General features: G+C 49.6%; 1 protein-coding gene across 6 annotated transcripts; it reads left to right on the plus strand.

The window, feature by feature from the left end:
* The first annotated feature begins 42 nt into the window (after positions 1 to 42).
* On the plus strand, positions 43 to 20,535 carry UROS (uroporphyrinogen III synthase). Of its 6 annotated transcripts, XM_074338820.2 has the most exons (12): positions 48 to 312; positions 1,042 to 1,117; positions 3,258 to 3,353; positions 3,450 to 3,538; positions 3,723 to 3,806; positions 5,448 to 5,544; positions 8,788 to 8,862; positions 12,609 to 12,683; positions 15,526 to 15,606; positions 17,950 to 18,035; positions 18,879 to 18,977; positions 20,159 to 20,535. In XM_074338820.2, exons 4-12 carry the CDS (start codon positions 3,476 to 3,478, stop codon positions 20,291 to 20,293), a joined length of 795 nt encoding a protein of 264 aa, XP_074194921.2. In that variant the 5' UTR covers positions 48 to 312; positions 1,042 to 1,117; positions 3,258 to 3,353; positions 3,450 to 3,475; the 3' UTR covers positions 20,294 to 20,535. The 6 variants fall into 6 exon arrangements, with proteins under 6 accessions (XP_019597752.3, XP_074194923.2, XP_074194922.2 ...); XM_019742193.3 differs by lacking the exon at positions 1,042 to 1,117 and having other exon boundaries at positions 43 to 312; XM_074338822.2 differs by lacking the exons at positions 1,042 to 1,117; positions 18,879 to 18,977 and having other exon boundaries at positions 43 to 312.
* The last annotated feature ends 138 nt before the right edge of the window (positions 20,536 to 20,673 follow it).

The raw sequence follows: 20,673 nt of genomic DNA on the forward strand, positions 1-20,673 counted from the left end.
TCGGCCCATCTCGGTGGCGTCTCCCGGCCTGGGTGTCGCAGCGCATGCGCGAGCACCAGCTGTGAGCGGGGCGGGCTCCGCGACCTGGGGTTGCGGTGTTGGTGCCCGCAGTCCACGCGCAGGTCGTCGCCATGGTAGTTCAGGCCACGTGGTGAGGGCGCCGCCCCCCGCCCCTGCTAGTCACTTCCGCATCCTCAAAGCCTCCTGGTTGGCCTCGCGAGAGACCGCGCCTCCGGGTCACTTACCAGTGCCCGCGGCGGACGGGGCACGGCCCCGGCTCCTGGACCTTTCGGGCCCCCCCAGGCCGGCGAGGTAGGTGTCACCGCCCTCGGTACCGACGAAGACACGGTGGGATTCAAAGACGAAAGGCACTTCTTTTCATCCTGGTCCCAACCATTACAGACCTGGCTGTGGACAGGTGATGTCACCCAGAATTACGTTAGTAGTTACATTAGTAGTTACGTTAGTAGTTAACCTCTCCACTGCTAAACCCCTGAAACCACCGCCACTGCCCAACCTACTGCGATGGCCGTCCTCGCCACAGAAGCCGAGGTGTTTCCGGAGCATAAGTCCCATCGCTGTCTCTCGGCTTAAACCTTTCAGAGAATCACTATTCCTCGTGGAATCCAAAGTCACCTTGTCCCTTCCACCCAAGCCCAGCATCCCCGTCTTTCCTGGGGACACCGGGGACCCTTTCTGACACTTGAACATTTCTCCTTACAGCTATTGTCACTCACATCTGAACTCTGATGTCACCTCCTTTAACTCTCCTCCATCCCATTGTCATTCAGATGTCACCTTCCCAGAGAGGTCCCCCTGGAGAGGTAACAATTATCAGCACCCCAGTTCCCGCTACCACATGACCTCATGGCATGTAGTGGTACTTGAACTTGTCCCCCACCCCCAGTAAGGGATGCACAACCTGAGGGAGATGAGGTGTCACTGCTGAGCACGACTTAGAAACACCTCGTGAGAGATGGGCCCTGGTATTTGAGAGCATTACTAGCATAGCCTTTGAAACCTGTGGGATCTGTATTTCAGAACCTAGAACCGTGGCGGGGTCATGGTAGGGCCGAGAAGAGATTTGTGGCCAGAAGATTCCCCGCTTCTAACAGCAGTAAGCTTCCGCATTTTAATCCAATAGTTGCTTTCTTTGTGTCCTGGAAAGAATTACGCTTTAGCTGAAAATGCCAAGCTTTTACCTGCTACTCAGACATAGCAGATTCCTGGAACCCCCGAATTGGAAGATGCATAGTGAGGGTTCAACCAGAGAAACAGAACCAGTAGGGGATATATATATTCGGAGACTTATTGCGACTGTGGGGGCAGGTCTGAAATCCATAGTGCAGTCCAAGGAGAGGGCAGGACTCAGGCACAAGCTGAAGCTGCGTCCCCAGGAGGAATTGCTGCTTCCGCCGGAAGCCTCAGTTCTGCTCTTGAGGCCTTTTCACTGACTGAATCAGCCCCATCCAGATTATCTAAATTAATCTGTTTTACTAAAAGTCAACTGATGGTGCACTTTACATTATCTCCAAAATACCTTCCAAGCAACACTTAGTTAGATTAGCATTTGAGAATGAGTGGGGACTCTAGCCTAGCCAGGTTGAGACATAAGACTCACCATCACGAAAAGGTAGATTCCTAATTTCTGTGTGAGACAGTCTCAGTAACTTCAGGAAATGAGAGAAATGATGCTGCCCACTTTCCCAAATCCCCAACCTCTCTAGCTAACAAATCAGCAGCAATAATTGGAACTTGATTTCATGATTAGTATTTGTTCACCAGGTTTGGTTGCTTAGATACAAAGCAATTCATTTTGAGCCAAATTTTCCTAAGACGTCCTGTAGATATTATAATGTTCTGGGAATACCGGGGTGCCAAAAAAAATGTATGCACATAACTTGTATTCATCTTTAGTTACCGGTATTTATTATTACAATTTTAACACACTTTTTTTCCTTTCTTAAAATGTGTATACATTTTTTGGCACTCTCTATTTTCAGTAATAACTTATAAGTAATGGTTCCCAGAGTTAACACATTTCTGCTCCGAGCAATACACCCTGTTTGACTATTACCAATTACTGTATTATGCTTATTAGGTAATTTGCTGGTAGGTCTAATGATACGTACAGGATAATAATCTGCACTGGAAGCAGTTTTTCCTCCAGTTCTTTGGCAACATTTATTTTGAGGCCTCTGGGGTGGTTATAATGTGCTTTTCTCTCCTCCATACAAAGGAATTTAATGTTTGTTGTAAGAAAAACTTGGAAATACAGAAAGAGGTAAAGAAGAAAATCATCACCCTAACCTACCACCAGAAATAATTACTATTAGTATTTTGGTGCTTATTCTTTCATATATGTATGTATAAAATCTATAAAATCGCACTATTTATGCAATTCTGAATCCTGATTTTTTAACTTAATATTATTTTGTGATGATTTAATCCATTTAATTAAATGATTACTATTTTAATGATTTTATATAACTGTACCATAACTTATTTAACCATTCTCATTGTTAAGACATTTACATTGTTTCCAATTACTTACAATTACAAAGAATACCAGGATACAAACTTGCAACTAGTAGATAAATAAATTCTGGGGATCTAATGCACAGTGATTATAATCAACAATACTGTATTATAAACTTCAAAGTTGCTAAGAGATTAGATCTTACTTGTTCTCACAACAAAAATAAATGATAATTTGGAGATATGACGGAGGTGTTAATTAGTCACATTGTAATATATAAGTCTATCAAATCTGCACGTTGTACATCTTAAACAATATTGTATGTCAATTATATCTCAATAATAAAAAAAAGAATGCCGGGATGAGCAACTTTATGTTAATCTTTGCACATATTTATGAGTATTGCCTTAGTATTTATTCTTAGATGGAAAATTACAGGAAGAAAGAGCATGAAGTAGATAAGGCTTTTGATATATATCGATAAATTGTGTTCTAGATTGTCAGAACATTTTTGAAAGTTTGTCTCCTGATACTTGACAACATTTATAAAACGTAGTTTGAGAAGAAGTCACTATAATCATTTCCTAAAGAGCTTGTGAGTAACTTAGCCTATATAACTTGAAATGGAAGTAATTATTTATTTCCTTAAAATACAAGACACCCATTTCTCTATTTGTTATTGATACAACCCAGAATTTGCCTCACTTCTCTTCTGTGAGCCTTAAATGTTTGACTAGGACACTGGCTTTGCCTAATGGCTTTTATCTGCCTTTCCAAGTGGTATCAAGTGCCAGCATGCGGTCCCTCGGCCTTATCAGGGATGAGTCTTCAGAAGGAACAAGCCCATGAGTGCTGCTGACTCAGTGTGCAGGGGGTAGGTGATGTCAACCAGCAGCGATTACCTCCTTCTCCACGCTCCTGGCCTAGGAAGACTGCAATCTAATTAAGGTCTGTTTCCCTGCTGTCACAGTGCCCTGTAAGGACTGCCAGGCAATAATGAAGGTTCTTTTACTGAAAGATGCCAAGGAGGATGGCAGTGGCCAGGATCCGTACATCAGGGTGAGTGCCCGAGACTCCTGGTCCCAGAAAGCGCAGCGCTACCTTACCAATGAAGTGGGGGCAGGGAGGGGGATGCTAAAACCGAGGAATTGGCACAGAATAAGTTGTTCATATGATGCCATCACCCTTTCCTTAGTTTCCAAACCACCCTGGCCAATCCAGAACTGTATTCTTTTATTTGCAGGAATTAGGATTATGTGGACTTGAAGCCACTTTGATCCCCGTTTTATCATTTGAGTTTTTGTCTCTTCCCAGTTTCTCGGAGAAGGTAAGGTCTGTCATTGTCTGAGCTCTGTAACTTCTAAGTGTGACACATTTGGTTCCTAAGACGCCGTGCCAACCCAAGCCGGAGGACTTTGTCACTTCCCCTCATTTCAGTACCAAACTTCAAAACAGGGCAGCACAGCCCCTAGCACCAGGATGGGGCTGCTGTTGGGTTCTCGGCCTGAGCCTCCTCCGTCAGCTCTTCCAGAAAGCTGCCCTGGCTTGGACTGGGTTCTGTGAGGAGGCCCAGGAGGCAGGCTGTGGGGAGGGCAGCAGAGCTGCACTGTTCTCAGCAGTTCAGGCCTTTCCCACTCATCCTCTCCTTTGACCCGCCCGCCCCGGCCTGTGCACAGTGGCTGCACAGGTGTCAGTTTTCCCGTGTTAGAGATTGAGGTCCCAGGCTGGGCAACTCGGCGGAGGCCTCCAGCAAATAAGAGGCAGTGTCGGGACTCGAGACCAGGACGTGTCCCCACAGCATCAGCTCTGCAGCCAGGCGTGGGAGGGACGATCCCAGCAAAGCCTTTCAGGTATTTCAGGGTACAGAGTCAGTGCCCAGGCAGCCCCACCACTGCGCACCCAGACACCCCAGGGCATCTCCCGGGATCTCCCTTCTGGACGCGTGGGCCAGGAGCCAGGTTGCTTTCATGGGACCAGGTTGCCCGGCCCTGCTCACCAGGCTCCACAGCCTGTTACTACCAGGTTCACCCTCAGGCTCTGCACCTCACAGCCGTGCCCTTCACGCTCTGAAAAGCTTCCTGTTCTTTCAGGTTGAGCTGAATATCAGTTCTCCTTCAATTCCACAGACATTGAGTTGGCATTTATCACGTTCCCATGCCCTGGGTCTGGGCACTGAGGGAATGATGTAAGAGGGGCCCGAGTTGGCATGCTCTTCCGTATGCAGTTTTAAAGGGGAACCGAGGCCTCATCACTTGAAATCAGGAGCCTGTCCCTCCACACCAGCCACCCTGCTCCACAAGGGGTTCTCTGAACCCTCCATCAAGCCCCCCAGGTGTGCACGGGCCTGGGGGTCCCCGGGGACGCTTACCGTTCACCTCGGGCTGGTTCCTTAGCCTCTCCAAGCCTGTGTGCATAATCTATGAGGGGAGCATAGCACCCCCGCTACCCCCCCCCCCCCCCCCGATCTCACAGGGAACTTGGACAGGTTCAGTGAAGGGACCTGTATGGAACAGCCAAGCGCCTGGCTCAGAACAAATGCTCAGTAGATCTTATCACTGCCATTTTCTTTGAAAATCAGGGCTTCAGCGAGGATAGCGCCCCTTGGATATTCCAGTTCTATCACACATGCAGGTCAGGTCTCCCCTCCTGCCCAAGCCCAGGCTGAGACCCGTTGCCCCTCTCTGCTCTGGTTACATCCACCATCCTTCTCTGCACCTGCCTCTGTCCCCCTCAACTGAGCTGCTCGAGGGAAATGCCAGGAGTAAGGGATTCACCTGTATTCCTAAAGGCCTAGGGTAGGTCCAGGCACCGGGTCAGCTCTCAGTCAGTGATGAGCGGATGCGTGTGTGGATGGACGAGTGGACACAGGGAATGAATCAGTTGGCCTGCTACGCCTCTGAGCACTTGGAATTCTGGGAAATGTTGAGCTTAGCCATCATATAAAATGCCTTTGTTGTTTGGTGTGCAGTTGTCTCATCCAGAAGATTATGGAGGACTCATTTTCACCAGTCCCCGAGCAGTGGAAGCTGTGGAGCTGTGTTTGCAGGAAGACAATAAAACTGAAGGTGAGGCTGGGCCTGCTGGGAATTCCACTGGCCTTCTATTCACTCTGGTTTCTCCCCTTGGCAATGCGATTACATTGGTGCAAAAGTCACTGCTGTTTACAGGGTTAAAAATCATGGCAAAAACCGCAATGACTTTTGCACCAACCTAATAGATTGCAGATACAGGAACTTCAGGTGTGAAAAATTGCAGTCACTTTCAGCTCAAGAAGTCCTGAGATACCAAGTGACTTCATGTTCGTGGAACCTTTGGCCGGAGCAGGAAATGACCTTTCTCCTCGTAAGCTGTGTCGCGCTGTCCCACACAGAAGGACATGCCAACTTGTGAGCGTCCTGACGGGACTGAGCGCTTTGCAGGGCCGTGTCACACACCCTGCCTTGGAAAATGGGAGACATTGCTGCCTCCTAAACCCCAGACGGACGTCACGGGGGCGTCGAAATGCTCACCTGCCAGGCGCTTACAGCTCCCCTCGGTATATCGGCGCCAGTCTCTTTCATCAAACGATGATGAGAGGACCCAACAACATATGAGAAAGCAGTGCGTGCCGTGCCAGGTGCTCAATGAGACATGACCCTTAGGCACTCTTCCTGCCTCCTTCCCTGTCCATCACAACAGAGGAACAGAGCCCGGGGTTCAGACTGACTCAACCCCCTTGGTCTGCTTGATCAAACAGCTTCGTGGTAGCCTCCTGCATACCAGGCTCTGTGTTTACATTCATTATCTCATTTAATCCAGAGGTACACATGCTGTGGTCCTCATTTTACAGATGAGAAAACTGAGGCCTGGGAAGAGTACGCCCTCATCCAAAGCCGTGGAACCAGTGAGTCAGGCCTGAGCAGCTCCAGTTGTAATAACGAGTGGAGACAGCAGGGTGGGTGGTTACCGAAAGGGCTTTGCAGCGAGTTCAGCCGGGGCTCAGATGACCGTTCTGACCTTGGCAAGTTCCTGGACCACGCTGAGCCTCAGTTTCCTTGTTTGTAAAATGGGCCCATCACTTCCCCTAGGAGCTAGCTGGGACTTAGAAGGGCCTGCTCTGTGCCACACAGTCCTGAGTGCTTTACCTCTGAGGCAGGTGTGGTGAGTACCTGCCCAGCGAGGAGTCTGAGGCGCTCCAAGACCACATGGTCTGTGAGTCACAGGTGTGTGTGTGAGTCCAGCTTCAGAGAGTGACTCCCGAAGAGAAACATTCGGGACCTTGCCTGGCACAGGGCGGCAGTGAGTGAGTGACAGTAGTGAGTGGCCATCATCTGTCTTTACGTTTAATCAGGCCTCATTACAGCCCCGAAGTTCACCTTCTTGGTGATTTCATAGACACCCCTCCCGTTGAAGAGGAAATCTGATGCATTCCGTAGGGATGAGGACTCGTGCTGCCCCATCAGCACAGCAGCTCAGAGCCGGAAGTGCTGTCATTCCAGAGTGGAGAGAAAACTCACGGTGGAGAAGCGCCCAAATTGCCCGCCAGCAGTGCTTCAAGGAATCTTCGTCTCACAGTTGTGTTTTTCATCTTGTATGTGTTTTGAGGATAAAGATGATGAAAAAGAAGAAAACCCCAGAATGGGCACCATAACTTTCCGGCTTAGAAAGCATTTTCCTGACTATTTCCTTATTTTGATTCTCACAGCTCTATATCAGGCAGGAAAGCTGTAGTTAGTCCCAGTTATCCAGACGGGAAAGCACACGAGCCGGTTAGCTGACCCACCTGGAAACATACTCAAGTGAAGGGGCCGAGCTGGCTCCAAGCCGGGCTTTCTGATTTTGTCCAGGGCTCGCTCCAGCTCTGATCTGCTGTGAGGCGTGGAGAACGGTGTTCTTACCAGGGAATGATGTTGTGCCTCGGTTCTTCTCTTCTTGAAGGAAAGAATTCAGTCAAGAGACTGTGCAGCACGAACAGCAGAAGTTTATTAGTAAAAGAAAGTACACTGCCAGACATGGCTCAGGCTGACCCAAGGGAGGGAAGAAGCGTCGCCTTACACTGTGTGAGGGCTTTTATTTCTATGGGTAGAATTGCCTCGCCCTCTCCCTTCTCTTCTCTCTCCTTCTCCCCCTGCGGTGCCTAGTCCTGCCTTCTCTGGTATTGAGCAGGGCTTTTCTCTGATGTAGGGGCATGTGTAAACACGTGCCCTTGGTTTAGGGGCAAGTGTAATCACAGCCCTTAGGGATGTGATCCCTTATGTGTACACCTGGAATCTGCTTGGCTTGGTGGTCCTGATAAGCAGGATGCCTTCCTCCCTTCTCTGGCTTTTGACAATGCATTTCTTCTATTTAGAAGCATGTGGAATCCTGGAATTCTGTTGGGCAGGTGCCAGGGGTCTTGACCCAAGTAGGAGCTGCAGCAAGGGGCTTTCTAACCGGGGCTAAGTCTCTCCTCCTGCTCATTTCTATCTATCTACTTACCCTGTCAGTTTGTTCACATGCTAGAGATAATTTTAAAATAAATATTATTCACATTTGTGGGTAGGGAAGAAAAGTGAAACTCAATCATCCATTACCGTTTAAAGGGAATTTCCCATAGAAGTGTAAAGGGGAGAGTAACACTATTGAATGGAAGGGAGGGTTATGCCCTAGTTAGATTTTAGGAAGGAAGAACTAGTGTTTCCTTGCCGTCTAAAAAGGTGGTATCAGATGCGCAGTGGCCTTATGATATATTTGTACAATCCATTTTCTCTTCGTATTTCTTTCATCCATATTGAAAGATGTTTATTTTTGTCATGAAATGGTAGAGTTCGCTATTGTGTTTATGATCCTGAAATTAATTTTCTCTACTTTGACCTAATGGGTACATAAGCCCTCTTATCCGACACTAGTTTCTTGACTGTTTTCAGATTCATGTTTCAAATTATACCAATTGTGTTACTTTAGTAAGCATTTAAGCTACCTCTTTTGAAATACCAGTGGCTTTTTCTTTAAAAGTCTAGATTTTAAAAATGTTAATATCACCTTGCAAATTAATTCTTCAAGTTCTGTTTATTTTCTAGTATACATTAAAAATACTTCTAGTGCCAACTGTGGAAATTACTTTACTATTTCAAGCAAGGCGTACTGCAACGTTTACCAAAATGATTTATTTAAATGTGCAGAATGTGGACAGTATACAAATGGAATTTTAGTTGGAGATGCTGTTCTTTAGACTTGCGTATTACGAGTTTGCCTTGCTCTCAAGTCTTAGGATGAACAAGCAGCCGTGGGCACCCGTCCTAATGGCCACCTTGGTATTTGCAGCTCACATCTAATTTCCTGTTTTACAGTCTGGAAAAAGTCCCTGAAAGAAAAATGGAATGCCAAGTCGGTGTACGTGGTTGGAAATGCCACCGCTTCTCTAGGTAAGCAATCAGGGTAAACATGAAACCTAACAGTCCACTGTGGTGGTGTGATTTGTAGGAAGAAATACATACTTCGTCTTTGTCCCTGTTCCTGGCATGGAGCTCCTAAAACTCTTGGAATTTTTCTAAGTGATAAAGTTGAAAGTGTCTTTTGTTATTCATAACAAACCTCTTTCACCTCCACCTGAGTTTATTTTAATGAGGTGACTTATAGAAAGCCCTTAAAGTTGGGGCTGGTTGCCAAGGGAACCAGTCATGTAATTATAGTAGGAACTATTAGACTCCTGCCCCCATCCCCATCTCCAAGGAGAGGAGAGGGGCGGGAGGTTGAATTAACCACCAATGCTCAACCATGCCATGTAATGAACCTCCATAAAAATCCCCGAGGACAGTAACATGGAGAGGCAGGGTGGGTGCTGGTGCCATGCCTGGAGAGGTCGGCACCCCCCACCCCCCACACACATGCACCCATACTTTGCCCTGTGCATCTCTTCTGTTTGTCTGTTCATTTACATCCTTTGAAATACCCTTTGTAATAAATTGGCCACAGTTAGGAAACCAGTTTTCTGAGTTTCGTGAGCCATTCTAGCAAACAGTCACCCCAAGGAGGGGCTGGTGGGAACCTCCAGTTTAGAGCCGGTCGGTCGTCAGAAGCATAGGTGACAGCCTGGACTTGGGACTGGAGTCTGAAGTGGGGGCCGTCTTGTGGGACTGAGACCTTAACCTGTGGGGTCTGATAGCGTGAGAACTGAGTAAAATCGTAGGACAGCCAGCTGAGGGCTGGAGAATTGCTGGGTGTTGAAACCCCACACATTTGGAACCACGGTACGGAAGTGTGAGGGGTAACAGTAGAGAGCAGAAAAGAAAACAGGAGTCTCCATTCCTAGGCCACTCAGCCTTGTTCGTTTTTTAAAACAACACTTTAATTCAGCTTAAAGTATGATTTTTTGCTTATTAAATTTTTATAAAGTATCTCAGTCAGTCTTTGGCTTTGTGATCTTGACGCTTTTGAAGGGCACAAGCCAGTTATTTTGTAGATGGTCCCCCAATTTGTCTGATGTTTCTTTGTGATCAGAGTCATTCTGGTTCTACATGCCTCTCAGGAATATCACAAAAATGATGCTGTCTTTTTCTCATTGACGAAACAGTTCTGGAAATGTATAGTGGTGATGGTTGTATATCATTGTAATGTACTTAATGTCACTGAATTATACACTTAAAAATAATTAAAATAGTAAATTTTATGTTGTGGATTTTTACTAGATAAAAAAAAAACACCTAAAAGGAAAATCACTAAATATTAAAGATATCTCTAGGTAGTAGTATTATAGTTGGTTTTTTAGAATTTTCTTAATATTTTCCCAAATAGTCTTGAATTTATATTGTTTCTAAAGCACAAAATATAAACAGGGAATCATTAAAAATTATCATAAGGCATTTTAAATACTTAAACAATGCTTAGCTGTTGTGAGTAAATGAGCCTATGACTGTCTTTCAAAACAGTTCAGTTTGTTTAAATGAATTTTAAAATATTGGGGGAAAGTGAACTATAAGTGAAAACAGTTTAGTAATTAAAAGCACATCTTCCAGAGAACAAAGTGAGGTTGGGGAAAGAGAGCAGTTGGAATTTGCTAGATTAATTAAGAGATGATGTGTGGCTCTCACACAGCAAAATCTTTACAACCGCCCCTTCCCACCCCCTGCTTAGCAGATCAGCTGGGAAGGATGAGCGTCTCACCAAGGGAACCACCTCCACGCTCCCCCAAAAATAAGTTAAGAGTCCTATCTTAACATGAAATCAATCACCCAACTTTGAATGCTCGACTTTAATTTACCTTTCTAGACATGACGCACCCACTCTTTAGTGGGTACTTTTTTTACTCACTTTTTTTCTGATGTAGAAGAGGAAAGAAAATAATATAGGCAATGTATGCTTTATATACCAAAATTTCAACTGTCAAATATAGTATATTGATAAATTTTCCTATTTTGATTTTGTTCTCACGCTTTCACACACTAGCTGAGAAACATTTTGAGCTGTCACATAACCTTCAGTTTGATTTCAGTAGCATCAATATGCCTTTTGCTCTCACTGTGCTGTCAAATGAGAAGAAAACTAGAAAAAAAGCAAGTGGTGATACAGTGATGAGAAATCTGTCTGGAGACAGAGCAGCTGAAAGTGGGCCACCATTACGTGTGGCACAGATGACAAAGCTGGGGTCTCGGCCTCAAGCTGCTCTGTTTATCCAGTTGTGAAGGGACAGGACATGTTCTAAATGCTGGAAACATAGTATCAGAAGAGAGATGAAATTAGGGATTTTGCAGTTTTTAAAGATCTTTGGGAGAAACCACATCCTACCTTAATATGAAAGTCAATCACCCAACTTTTGAACGCTCAATTTCAGTTCACCTTTCCAGACACGACGCACAGAAGGAACTGTCTTTAGTGGGTAAAGAGAGGAGGCGTTGCTTGAACGCCCGCCGCAGGCAGAGAACTCACGCCACCCACTCACTTCCCCAAACCTTTACATAGAGCCGCTCTGCGCTGCGGGGTAGACCAGTCCCCACCAGCCTCCTCCTCTCTAAGGTGCAGGGGCAATCTCTGCACGTCCAGCTCTCAGGGTTGTGTCAGGATCAGATGAGCCAGTGCTGCTCTGAGCAGCAGAGCCAGTGGTCCCGGCATGCTTCCCCCGTCTGGGTTCTGAGGAGGATGCAACAAATGTCTATATTAAGTACCAGCCTCACTGGGAGGACTTACGTCCCAGCTCAGTCCCTGGGAAGTCCTCAGGGGTCTTGGGGCACTGAGACCTTCCTACTTCAGAGGGCTGGCTGGCGATGTGCCATAAGCAAGGGCTTTGTTCCTGAACTAAGCTTACAGCTGCAAGTGACTTTTTCTCTTGGACTCAGAACATTTGTGATGATCTGTAAATTAAAAGCTCATGGTGTGCACATTAAAGCTGCAGTTGGTTATTAGCCAGTGTCCTGTGAATTCCACATGGAATGCCCACAGCAGCTCCTTTCTCAGAGAAGTTCCACGTTCCTGCGAACAGGTGCCGAGCTGACCCAGCCAGCCCTTCCTTCTTTAACATCCTTTGCAGTTCCCACCTGGAAAAGTACAGGGGAGCCTGTGTGCCTGCTTCTCGCTCAGTTCATGACAGAAGTCACACCAAAGTGGCCGGTGCAGCCCCTCCCCCCAAACACCTGCATTCGTGGTTCCGGGGGGCCCTGCTGTCAGCTTCTTATGAAACCCCCCCACTTCCATTTCAGTCTCCCCAGGTCAGCCCACCACACTGTTCTGGATGAGAGCTGGTGTCGCCTCCCTACCAGAATGAGGGCTCGCTAATGCCCTGTGAACAGTAGATCTCAGAGGCTCAGCCGCTCCTGACTGAGAAGAAAACCACGTTTTTTTGTGCTCCTCCGAGATGGCCAGGAGTTTGCTCTCACCGTCTCGTATGATCCTTAAAACAGTCCTACGTGGTGGTTTTCCCCTCTTGTAGAGGAGCTCAGTGGGGCCCAGGGAAATTGGAACATTACCCAAAGCCATGCGTCTAGAAAGGGTGGGACCCGGACCAGCTCCCTCACATCTGACACCACACCTGTGGCCTTCCTGCGCCATCCTTAGGAGGAGACCTTCCCTGTAGGACTTGTAAAGCGCATGGCTTTGCATCTGCACATAAAAGGGACAACACGGGGACAGAGGGACTTCAATAGCCCTGTGAAGAAATACATTTTGTGTTGTTTTCCAGTGAATAAAATTGGCCTGGATACAGAAGGAGAAAGCTGTGGAAATGCAGAAAAGCTTGCAGAGTACATTTGTTCCAGTAAGTAGAAAAAGATCACCCTAAATGGAGCCCGTTTATTTTCATTGGTTGGTCTCACAACTGCCACCCAGGGAAAGGACTAGTTCCTTGATGCGCTCTCCACGATGACACTGGTTGACACGCAGTGTGGAAGCCACTCCTGAGACCAGAGCCTACCTGTGCTTGCGAATGTCTGTGCTTGTTTGAGAGTCAGCCCACCTCCTGCCACCCCGACAGCAAAGGACTGAGACAACTCAAACAACCCAAAATAAGACGCCGGGTCTCCGCTTCTGGGGGTCGTCAGTGTGGCTGGGCTCCTCCCCCACCGCTCCTCCCTGGGGATGCAGACCTTCCAGAATGAGCCAGCTCCAGGCTCGTTGTTTCTAATGTTCTTTCACAGGACAATTGTCACCGTTAACCATCTCATAGCCCTCCTCTTTTAATATATTAGGTTGGTACAAAATTGCGGTTTAAAAGGTTAAAAATAATTCGGAAAACTGCAATTACTTTTGCACCAAGCTAATAGCAGTCACTGTAGATGGCAGCTCCTGGGACGAAGAGCCTTGGTTTACAAAGAACAGTTACGGGTTCTGCGGGCGGGGGGCTGGGACGACAGTGAGCTCCTTAATGGAAAGGTGGCCCGGCCTGTTTCCACAGCAGGTGGTTTGGCTGGACTCACAGTTGATGTGCTAGTTCTGGAAGGAGATGGAAGGGAACTGAGTCTTTCCTCACTGTCAGCTCCAGGGCCAGCAAGCCGTGTTCCTTGCTTTGCAAACAAGGCAGAGCGGATCTGTCACTTCTGAGACACCACACTGCTGTTTCAGTTGCTCACCGCAGGCTGGGCGGGGAGAAGGAAGGGATTCTCGGAGGCTCCTTGCAAAGCCTTTGTACTTCCTCTGATTTAGGACCAGTATGTCATGCGCCCTGATGAATCTCCACCCCAAAAATATCCAACTAAGAACCCACCTTGACAGCTAATCAGGAGTTTCACCTCGGTTTTACCAAGGCATTCAAGATTTTCTCCCCAAGTAAACTCTGAAACTTAATTTTAGAAGCTAAGAATCTACTTCCAGTGCTTGGAGTAAACAGGCCAATTCGTAGTTGTTGCCTATTTCTGTTACTGAACAAACACTTATTTACTATGTGACAGGCACTATTGGAAGCACTTAGAACTATTAACTGATTTAATTTGGTAGCTCATTGTTCTGATAGACAATTCTTCATCCCTCTCAGGATATCTCCTCTAATGGAAAAGAAAATACAAGTTAAATGATAAAAGGTAGAAGACAATCTGAGAGAGAGACGGAGGGAGAGAGACAGAGACAGATTGCAGTTTATTTGAAATGTCCTCCTGGACTTGGAGCTGACAAAAGAAAAGGCAGACTTGCTGGGTTCTTCTTCCATCCCCCCAAATAAGCCTCATTATCCTAATTACGATTAAGTTCCCACTGCCTGCCTGACTTGGATTCTCACAGCAGCGCCTGAGAGGTTGAAATCATTGCAGACGTGAAGTCATCAGTCTTACACTCTCATCTCCAGTGAAATGACATTTTAAACAATCAGTCTCGTCTTAATGACCTACAGTGATGATTTATCAAGCCCCCCACCCCAGCTGCATAAGTCAGGATCTTCAACACCTTGGCTGTCTTTAGCCCGCAGTCCAGCCCTTCCTGTTAAAGGAATGAAGAGTGGGGCCTCTGAGCCCCGCGATGCATCATTTTTGTGCGGAGTTAGACTCCTGCCAGGTGCGTCCCTCCCTATTGTCCCAGGGAGACCTCATCTCTCATCTCTGCAGAACGAACCAGCTTTACCTTGACCTATGTAGGGTTGGCCTATTTGGGTTGAAAATCTGCAGGCAGTAAACGTGTCACAAAAAGGAATGGGTTACAGGCACACCTTGTTTTATTGCACTTCACAGATGTGTTTTTTTACAAACTGAAGGTAAGACCCTCCACCAGCAAAAAGATTACGACTTGCTTTATTGCAGTATTTGTTTTATTGCCGTGGTCTGGAACCGAACCAGCAGTATCTCCGCGGTCTGCCTGTATTTGCCTTTGACTTCTTGAAGGGGGTTAGCTCCCAGAAGTACAGTCACCATAGATCTCCCTTCAGCAGGAAAGAGTTTTCAACCATGACATTTTCAAGTTTTCTCCCTTGTGCTGACGAGGCAGTTTTTCCACGAGGCAGCAGAGTTGACTGGGCGGCACCGTCTGGCCTTCTGCTGGGCACTGGTGGTGTAGGGAGAAGAAGACAGACGCCTGCCCCGTACCAGGATGCACATGCTAAGCTCCCTGTCTCCCTCCAGCAGTCAGAATGAGAAGCAGCAGCTCGATACTCTGCTGGACCTGCAGAAGAGAAGGTGCAAAGGGCAGATTCTGGAATCTTCCGAAGGCCCCTTGACACCTGTGGTTGGGCTTGCCAGAAAACTCCTTGGGCACTTGGCTGGTGGCTGCTGTCCTTGCTGGGACAGGAGTGGATATGCAGCTTGTCTCTGTTGGAGGTGGCTGCTAAGCCCCTCTTGGCTGCCATTTCCCTGCCACCGCTGGTCCCATCCACTGCTCCCTCACTGGTAGGGAATGTTTGCCCCAGTGCCCACACCAGGCCTGACCTCTAACCTTCTAACTCTAGTTAAGGTGCAAAGGCTGCTTCTAAATAGTGCAGCCCAGGAGCCACTGGGGGGGGGGGGGGGGGTTGGAGTTAAAGGAGCGAGGGCAGAAGCCCCTGGCTTGTTGGGTGTGTTTCCCAAGCACTGCGCCCCCGAAGGAGCAGAGCAGGGCAGCAGCTGCCCCTCCTTACCCCCTGTACACATGCAGCTCCCCGAGTTTCTACAAAGCTGTTACTAAGTCTGGCTGTTTATTCACAGGGGAGTCACCAGCCTTGCCTCTTCTGTTTCCTTGTGGAACCCTCAAAGGAGAAATACTGCCGAAAATGCTCAAGGACAAAGGTGACTGAGTGCGCCGACTCGTGGGGCCTCCCAGAGCCTTGCAGTGATGGAAGTGGGGGTGGAAGTGGTCGGCCCTGCAGAGGCCACAGGCAGCAGGCCGGAGAGGTGGGGCAGGCCTCACCCCAGGCGTGGAGGTGGTCTGCTTTCCTGGCTTCATGTCTACTCTCAGCCTGCCCAGCTCCAGCTGGGAACAGGCAGAGTGTCACTGAGCCTTCACCAAGAGGACGTGACCCCAGGGCAGGGTCCACATGTGGAAGAAAGTCTAAGGGTGGAGCTGATCCGTAATGCACACAGCGTCCTCCATGCAGCTCAGCCGCTCAGGCCTCGCTCCCACGCCATCTCCCGGGGCTCTCACGGCCTGGAAACCAGCCCCAGTGACTCAGATGTCTCAGGGGTCACCTGCACACCTTCTGTCACATAGCTGGTCTGGGAGCAAGGGGTGAGTAATCCGTAGTTTGGAGTATGAACTTCAGGGTGCGACAAACAGATTTGAATTCTCCCTCTGCTGTTCGTTAGCTGTGTGAGCACGGGCAGGTCACATGCTCTCTCTGTGCATCAGCTCCGTCTGTGAAATGGGTTTAAACCATACAGCCTGCGTCGCAGAGCAGTGTGAGCTTATACGCGCGATGCCTGGCTCTCCAAGGCAAGCAATTCGTGACCTGCAACTAATACATTCGCCTGCAATGTTTTGAACCTCCAGCAATCCACGTGAATATTACCCGGATGACCTTGGACCTTGTAACATCCCCCTTCTGTATTAAAATGGGGTGAGATCTGATCGCTCTCCCCCCATTACCACCCGGCTTCTAAAGGCCACCGGGAATAATGGGGATGATGGCAGAGGACGTTCGGCAGTGACATCAGCGAGGCCCTCAGCCTTTCTGGGGCAAGAAAATGAGGGAACGAAAGAGAAAGCGCGGTCGCGCGTGTCCTTAAATGAAACATAAATCAGAGGCTTGATGCCTCGGTTTCTTTCTTCAGGTTTTTGGGTATGTAATGGTAATAGCTTGCAGTTTTCTGCTGAAATATCTTGATTCCCCCCGAGAGGTTTTCTTTCCTTCCAGTTTCATTTCTATAAGCTGGAGGTTTCACCACCTGATACGGTTTCAGCACTGAGTGGCTGCCCTATCTAGTAAATATCTGTGGTTGACATTTGTGCTGGTCACTTCCTGCCTCCTTCCTCATGGCCAGCCCTGAAAATCCTAGGACGTTCAGTCACTGAGTGGAACAGGAAGGAATGTGACACTCCAGAGCCTAACCCATTCATCTGCAGAGGGCCCCTGGGGTCCATGGGGAGAGGGGAGCAGTGGCCAATCCAGGGGCTCATGGCCATGTAGAGGCAGGGCTGGGCTGGCTGGGCGCCGACTCATGGCCTCTCCCAAGAGCTGCCCTTGAACTTGCTTCATAGTGTCAGGTTGCTGGGGACAAGGTTGTAGGATCCGAGGTGCCTGGAAGGCCCTGGCTGCCTGCTTCAGCCCCCGGCTTGAAAAGCTCCCTCCAAGCTCTGCCTCCTCCCCTTGTCCTCAGTGTAGGGTTCCGTACTGATAGCATTGTGGCCCCGAGAAGAATCACTTGATGCGAGTGCCAAGAAGAATTGATCTGCTGAGATGAACCCTCCATGGTCAGCCGAGGCCCCCATTTCATAACAATAAGAGCCCAGGGTCATGTGCATACAGGGGCCTCTGGCATCGTCTGGATACTGGGGAGACCCTCAGACTGATCTCTGGGTCCCTGCACCCTGTCCCGCTTGGTCAGCCATCTGGGTCAACCCCTGCGGGGACGCCCTGCTTTCTTCCTTCTACCAACAGACTGAGACCTGCCCCGTGCAATCAGAACTGCTCAATGTGGAGACCGCACTTACATAAAATGACCGAATTCAGAAGCTGGGAGGGAACTTTTGCTTAGGCGGCCTCCCGTGTCTCGGTGGAACGGAATTTAGGTTGCTACCCAGATGAGCCTGTGTCTCCCAGGCTGCAGCTCCATTTTGCTAAAAAAAAAAATGCTTCTTATTCTTTATTCCAGTCTAAGATTAACTTTGGTTTTCAGCGTCCCTGGTGGACATGCCGCACAGACGGCAACAAAAGGCACCGAGTGTACGAGGGAAGCCTTGGGTTCCAGGGCCTTGTCCTTCCTCTGCCGTCAGCCTCCGCCCCCGCAGGACTGCTGAGTGTCCAGCAGGCCAGAGGGCCGGCGAGGCTGCTCGCACTCAGCACGGCCCAGCTCCCGACAGCGTGTTCCAGGCTGGCTGTGCTGCCCCGGGCGGGCTCGTCTCCTGACCGCCCCCATGCACACTCCACGTGTTCCCAGTGCAGTAAGTCTGTTTTCCGGTTTCATCATGTCCAGGGATTCCCATGGAAAGCCTAATCGTCTACCAGAAGATTCCACACCCGGGAATCCAAGTGAACCTGAATAGCTACTATTCCCAGCAGGTGGGTGCTGTTTCTAGCGAGAGCTCGGGCAGGGCGGGCACCCAGTGGGTGGTGGGGCAGGTGGGTAAGACAGCCTGTCTGCGTGGTTCCACTCCCCCCAGCTGTGTGACTGAGGACGTGAGCTTTCAGAGGCTCCATCTCTGTATCTGTGAAATGGGAATAGACCATCTAAGTAAGGTGTGTATACGGATTAAAGGAGATCATTTACTCAAAGCCCTTTGAGCAGCAGCCCAGACATAGGAAGCCTGAGGCAGAGAGCAGCCTTGTGACTGTTCCTCCTCTCGTGTGGCAGTGCTGGCGCGGGAGGGCGCTCCTGTGAGCTAGCTGACGTTCTCCAAGTGTAGATTCAGTAAGATGCCTCCCTCCCCTTTCAGGTCAGGCTCCCGAACGCATTGCTGGTTCTGGGACAGGCTTTTAGCACACACCAAAGCAGAAAGCCGTGCAGGTGGGCTGTCTGCTGTCTGCGCTGTTTCCCGCAGGGCTGGACAGCTGACAGGGAGCTGGGCTCCAGGGCTGCCTTCATCGATCGGTGGCGCTTTGGCCACACGCACTAGAGGCACTGTCCACCTGGCTAGGCACATGGGTCTGTGTCCTCTGGCCGGGCAGGCCAGACATGGGGGCCTGCAAAGCGGTCACCGGCAGCGCCCGGCCTCTCCATCGCACCCTGCTCTCTAAACAGTTCCTCACCTGAACTTGCCCTCCATGGGTGAGAACGAGAGTGCCAGTATCAACCAGGAACCGCCTACTGGGACGCCTGGGGACACAGGTGGATGGTGACAGGGCTTGGGGAACTCTCTCTCCTCGCCCTCACGGCAAGGACTGACCTTGTCCTCTCTCCTACAGGGCGTCCCAGCCAGCATCACGTTTTTCAGTCCCTCTGGCCTTACATACAGTCTCAAGCATATTCAAGAGTTATCTGGTGACAGCATCCATCAAATTAAGGTGAGGTAGTCAGTGGGCTTTTGGTCTTTTTCAGATTTTTAACAGAATTTGATTAATTATCCTAGAGTTTCCATGTCAGGTCAGAGCACTCCTGACCGAGCAGACCCCTGCGGGTGCCTCTGGAGAACTGGAAAGGCAGGGCTCTGAGTTCCCCGCCCGAGCTTATAGCTCAGCAGCGCGCTTCCTGGCTGGTGCTGTCAGACAAGGCACTTAGCCTCTCTGAGCCTGTTTCTCAGTTGTCCCATGAGGATAACGATCCCTTTGTGGCCTTTACAGACCTGTGGAGGGTCCTCCCTGACGGATTAGCCTCAGGACTGGATGAGAGGATGCAGGTAGAACCCTTAGCTCAGGGCCTGGCACAGCTGTCAGCATCCTTTCCCCCTTTTTTTTCTGGCTAAACATCTTGAAATTATCTGTCCTAAGAACATTCCTCTTTTCACATGTTTTAATTCAAAGGATTTACATCCACGTTTTAGGGACTCTATTTGTTGTGTGTCTACACATAATCACAGCCCTTGTGCTCTACTGGGAACGCTTGTGAACTGGCTTTGGGGGACTGAAGGAGGGTGTGAGCTGGGAACGAAGGCCAGCTCTGTCAGCCCTCGTGCAGTCAGGCACAGCGAAGGCCTTTACCTTTAACACGGGTGTGTCTCACAGCACACCTGGGCGGTGGGGACTGCTTCTCAGGTTTACAGGTGGAGTGACAGGTGCAGAGAAGTGTGTCCCGACCCTCTGGGTGCAGGGTCCAGGTCTGGACTGCTCTGCTTTCAGGAGTGTCCACAGCTACCACCCCTGCCTGCCACACTCTGTTCTGTGTTCTTCCACCTGACCCCACCCAGGGCCCCAAGGTACCAGGCAGAACTGTCGGCAGTTAAGGCTCCGAGGAGGCTGCCCCGGTGGTGGGCCCGATTCTGGGCCTCGAGTCCCTGGCAAACCCCCGGAGCCGCAGGCGCGGTGCCGTCTCGCTCTGGCTGGTGCTGAGGCTGTAATGAGACCGGGAGGCGAAGACATTTGCAGCCTTTAACGCCGGGTTCCCATCAGGAGTTTGTCACATTTATAAGCTCTCGCACGAGAAGCAGTGTCCTAACAGACAGGCTGTCCCACAGGCCCTGCACAAGTCGCCTCCTGCTTCCTGCTGGCACCAGCTGGTACACTGAGGCCCTTCTCTCCTCTCTCTGCAGTTTGTAGCCATCGGCCCCACCACAGCGCGCGCCCTGGCCGCACAGGGCCTGCCTGTGAGCTGCACGGCCACGAGCCCCACACCTCACGCCCTGGCCGCTGGCATCAGGATGGCGCTCCAGCCCCACAACTGCTGAGCCAGCTGCCCCGGCGGCCTCCCTGGGCCAGGCTGCTGCCTCCAGGGCGGGCGAGGTATCTGACCTCAAACCCCTGCCTCGTGCCTGAGCCGGACAGTGATGACGACGCGACCACGCTGGCATCAGGCCCCCGCGCACCGCGCTGCCTCCATGCGGCCACTCGGACCCTCTCCCGGCACGTGCCAGTGCCCAGGCCCCGTGCAGCAGGGAGCACATCAAATAAACACCACTGGCTACTCGTGCGGACTGTGTGTCATTTCCACTGCAGAGCTGTGTTTCGGAGGAAACAGATGTGTCCACGTTCTGATAACCGGCAAACTCGGTATGAATGCCGAAATTTGCTCTGTGTTTTATTTGTCCTATAAAAAGGCCCCGGAAGT

This window comes from Rhinolophus sinicus, chromosome 15 (assembly GCF_057876585.1).
Source record: "Rhinolophus sinicus isolate RSI-liver-muscle chromosome 15, RSI-T2T, whole genome shotgun sequence".
Taxonomy (NCBI): domain Eukaryota; kingdom Metazoa; phylum Chordata; class Mammalia; order Chiroptera; family Rhinolophidae; genus Rhinolophus; species Rhinolophus sinicus.

Coding starts and splice junctions, on each gene's coding strand:
- UROS (XM_019742193.3), top strand. CDS start 3,476: ATGAAGGTTCTTTTACTGAAAGATGCCAAGGAGGATGGCAGTGGCCAG. Junction 3,539..3,722: donor GCCAGGATCCGTACATCAGG/GTGAGTGCCCGA, acceptor TTTTATTTGCAG/GAATTAGGATTATGTGGACT. Junction 12,684..15,525: donor TGCAGAGTACATTTGTTCCA/GTAAGTAGAAAA, acceptor GTTTATTCACAG/GGGAGTCACCAGCCTTGCCT.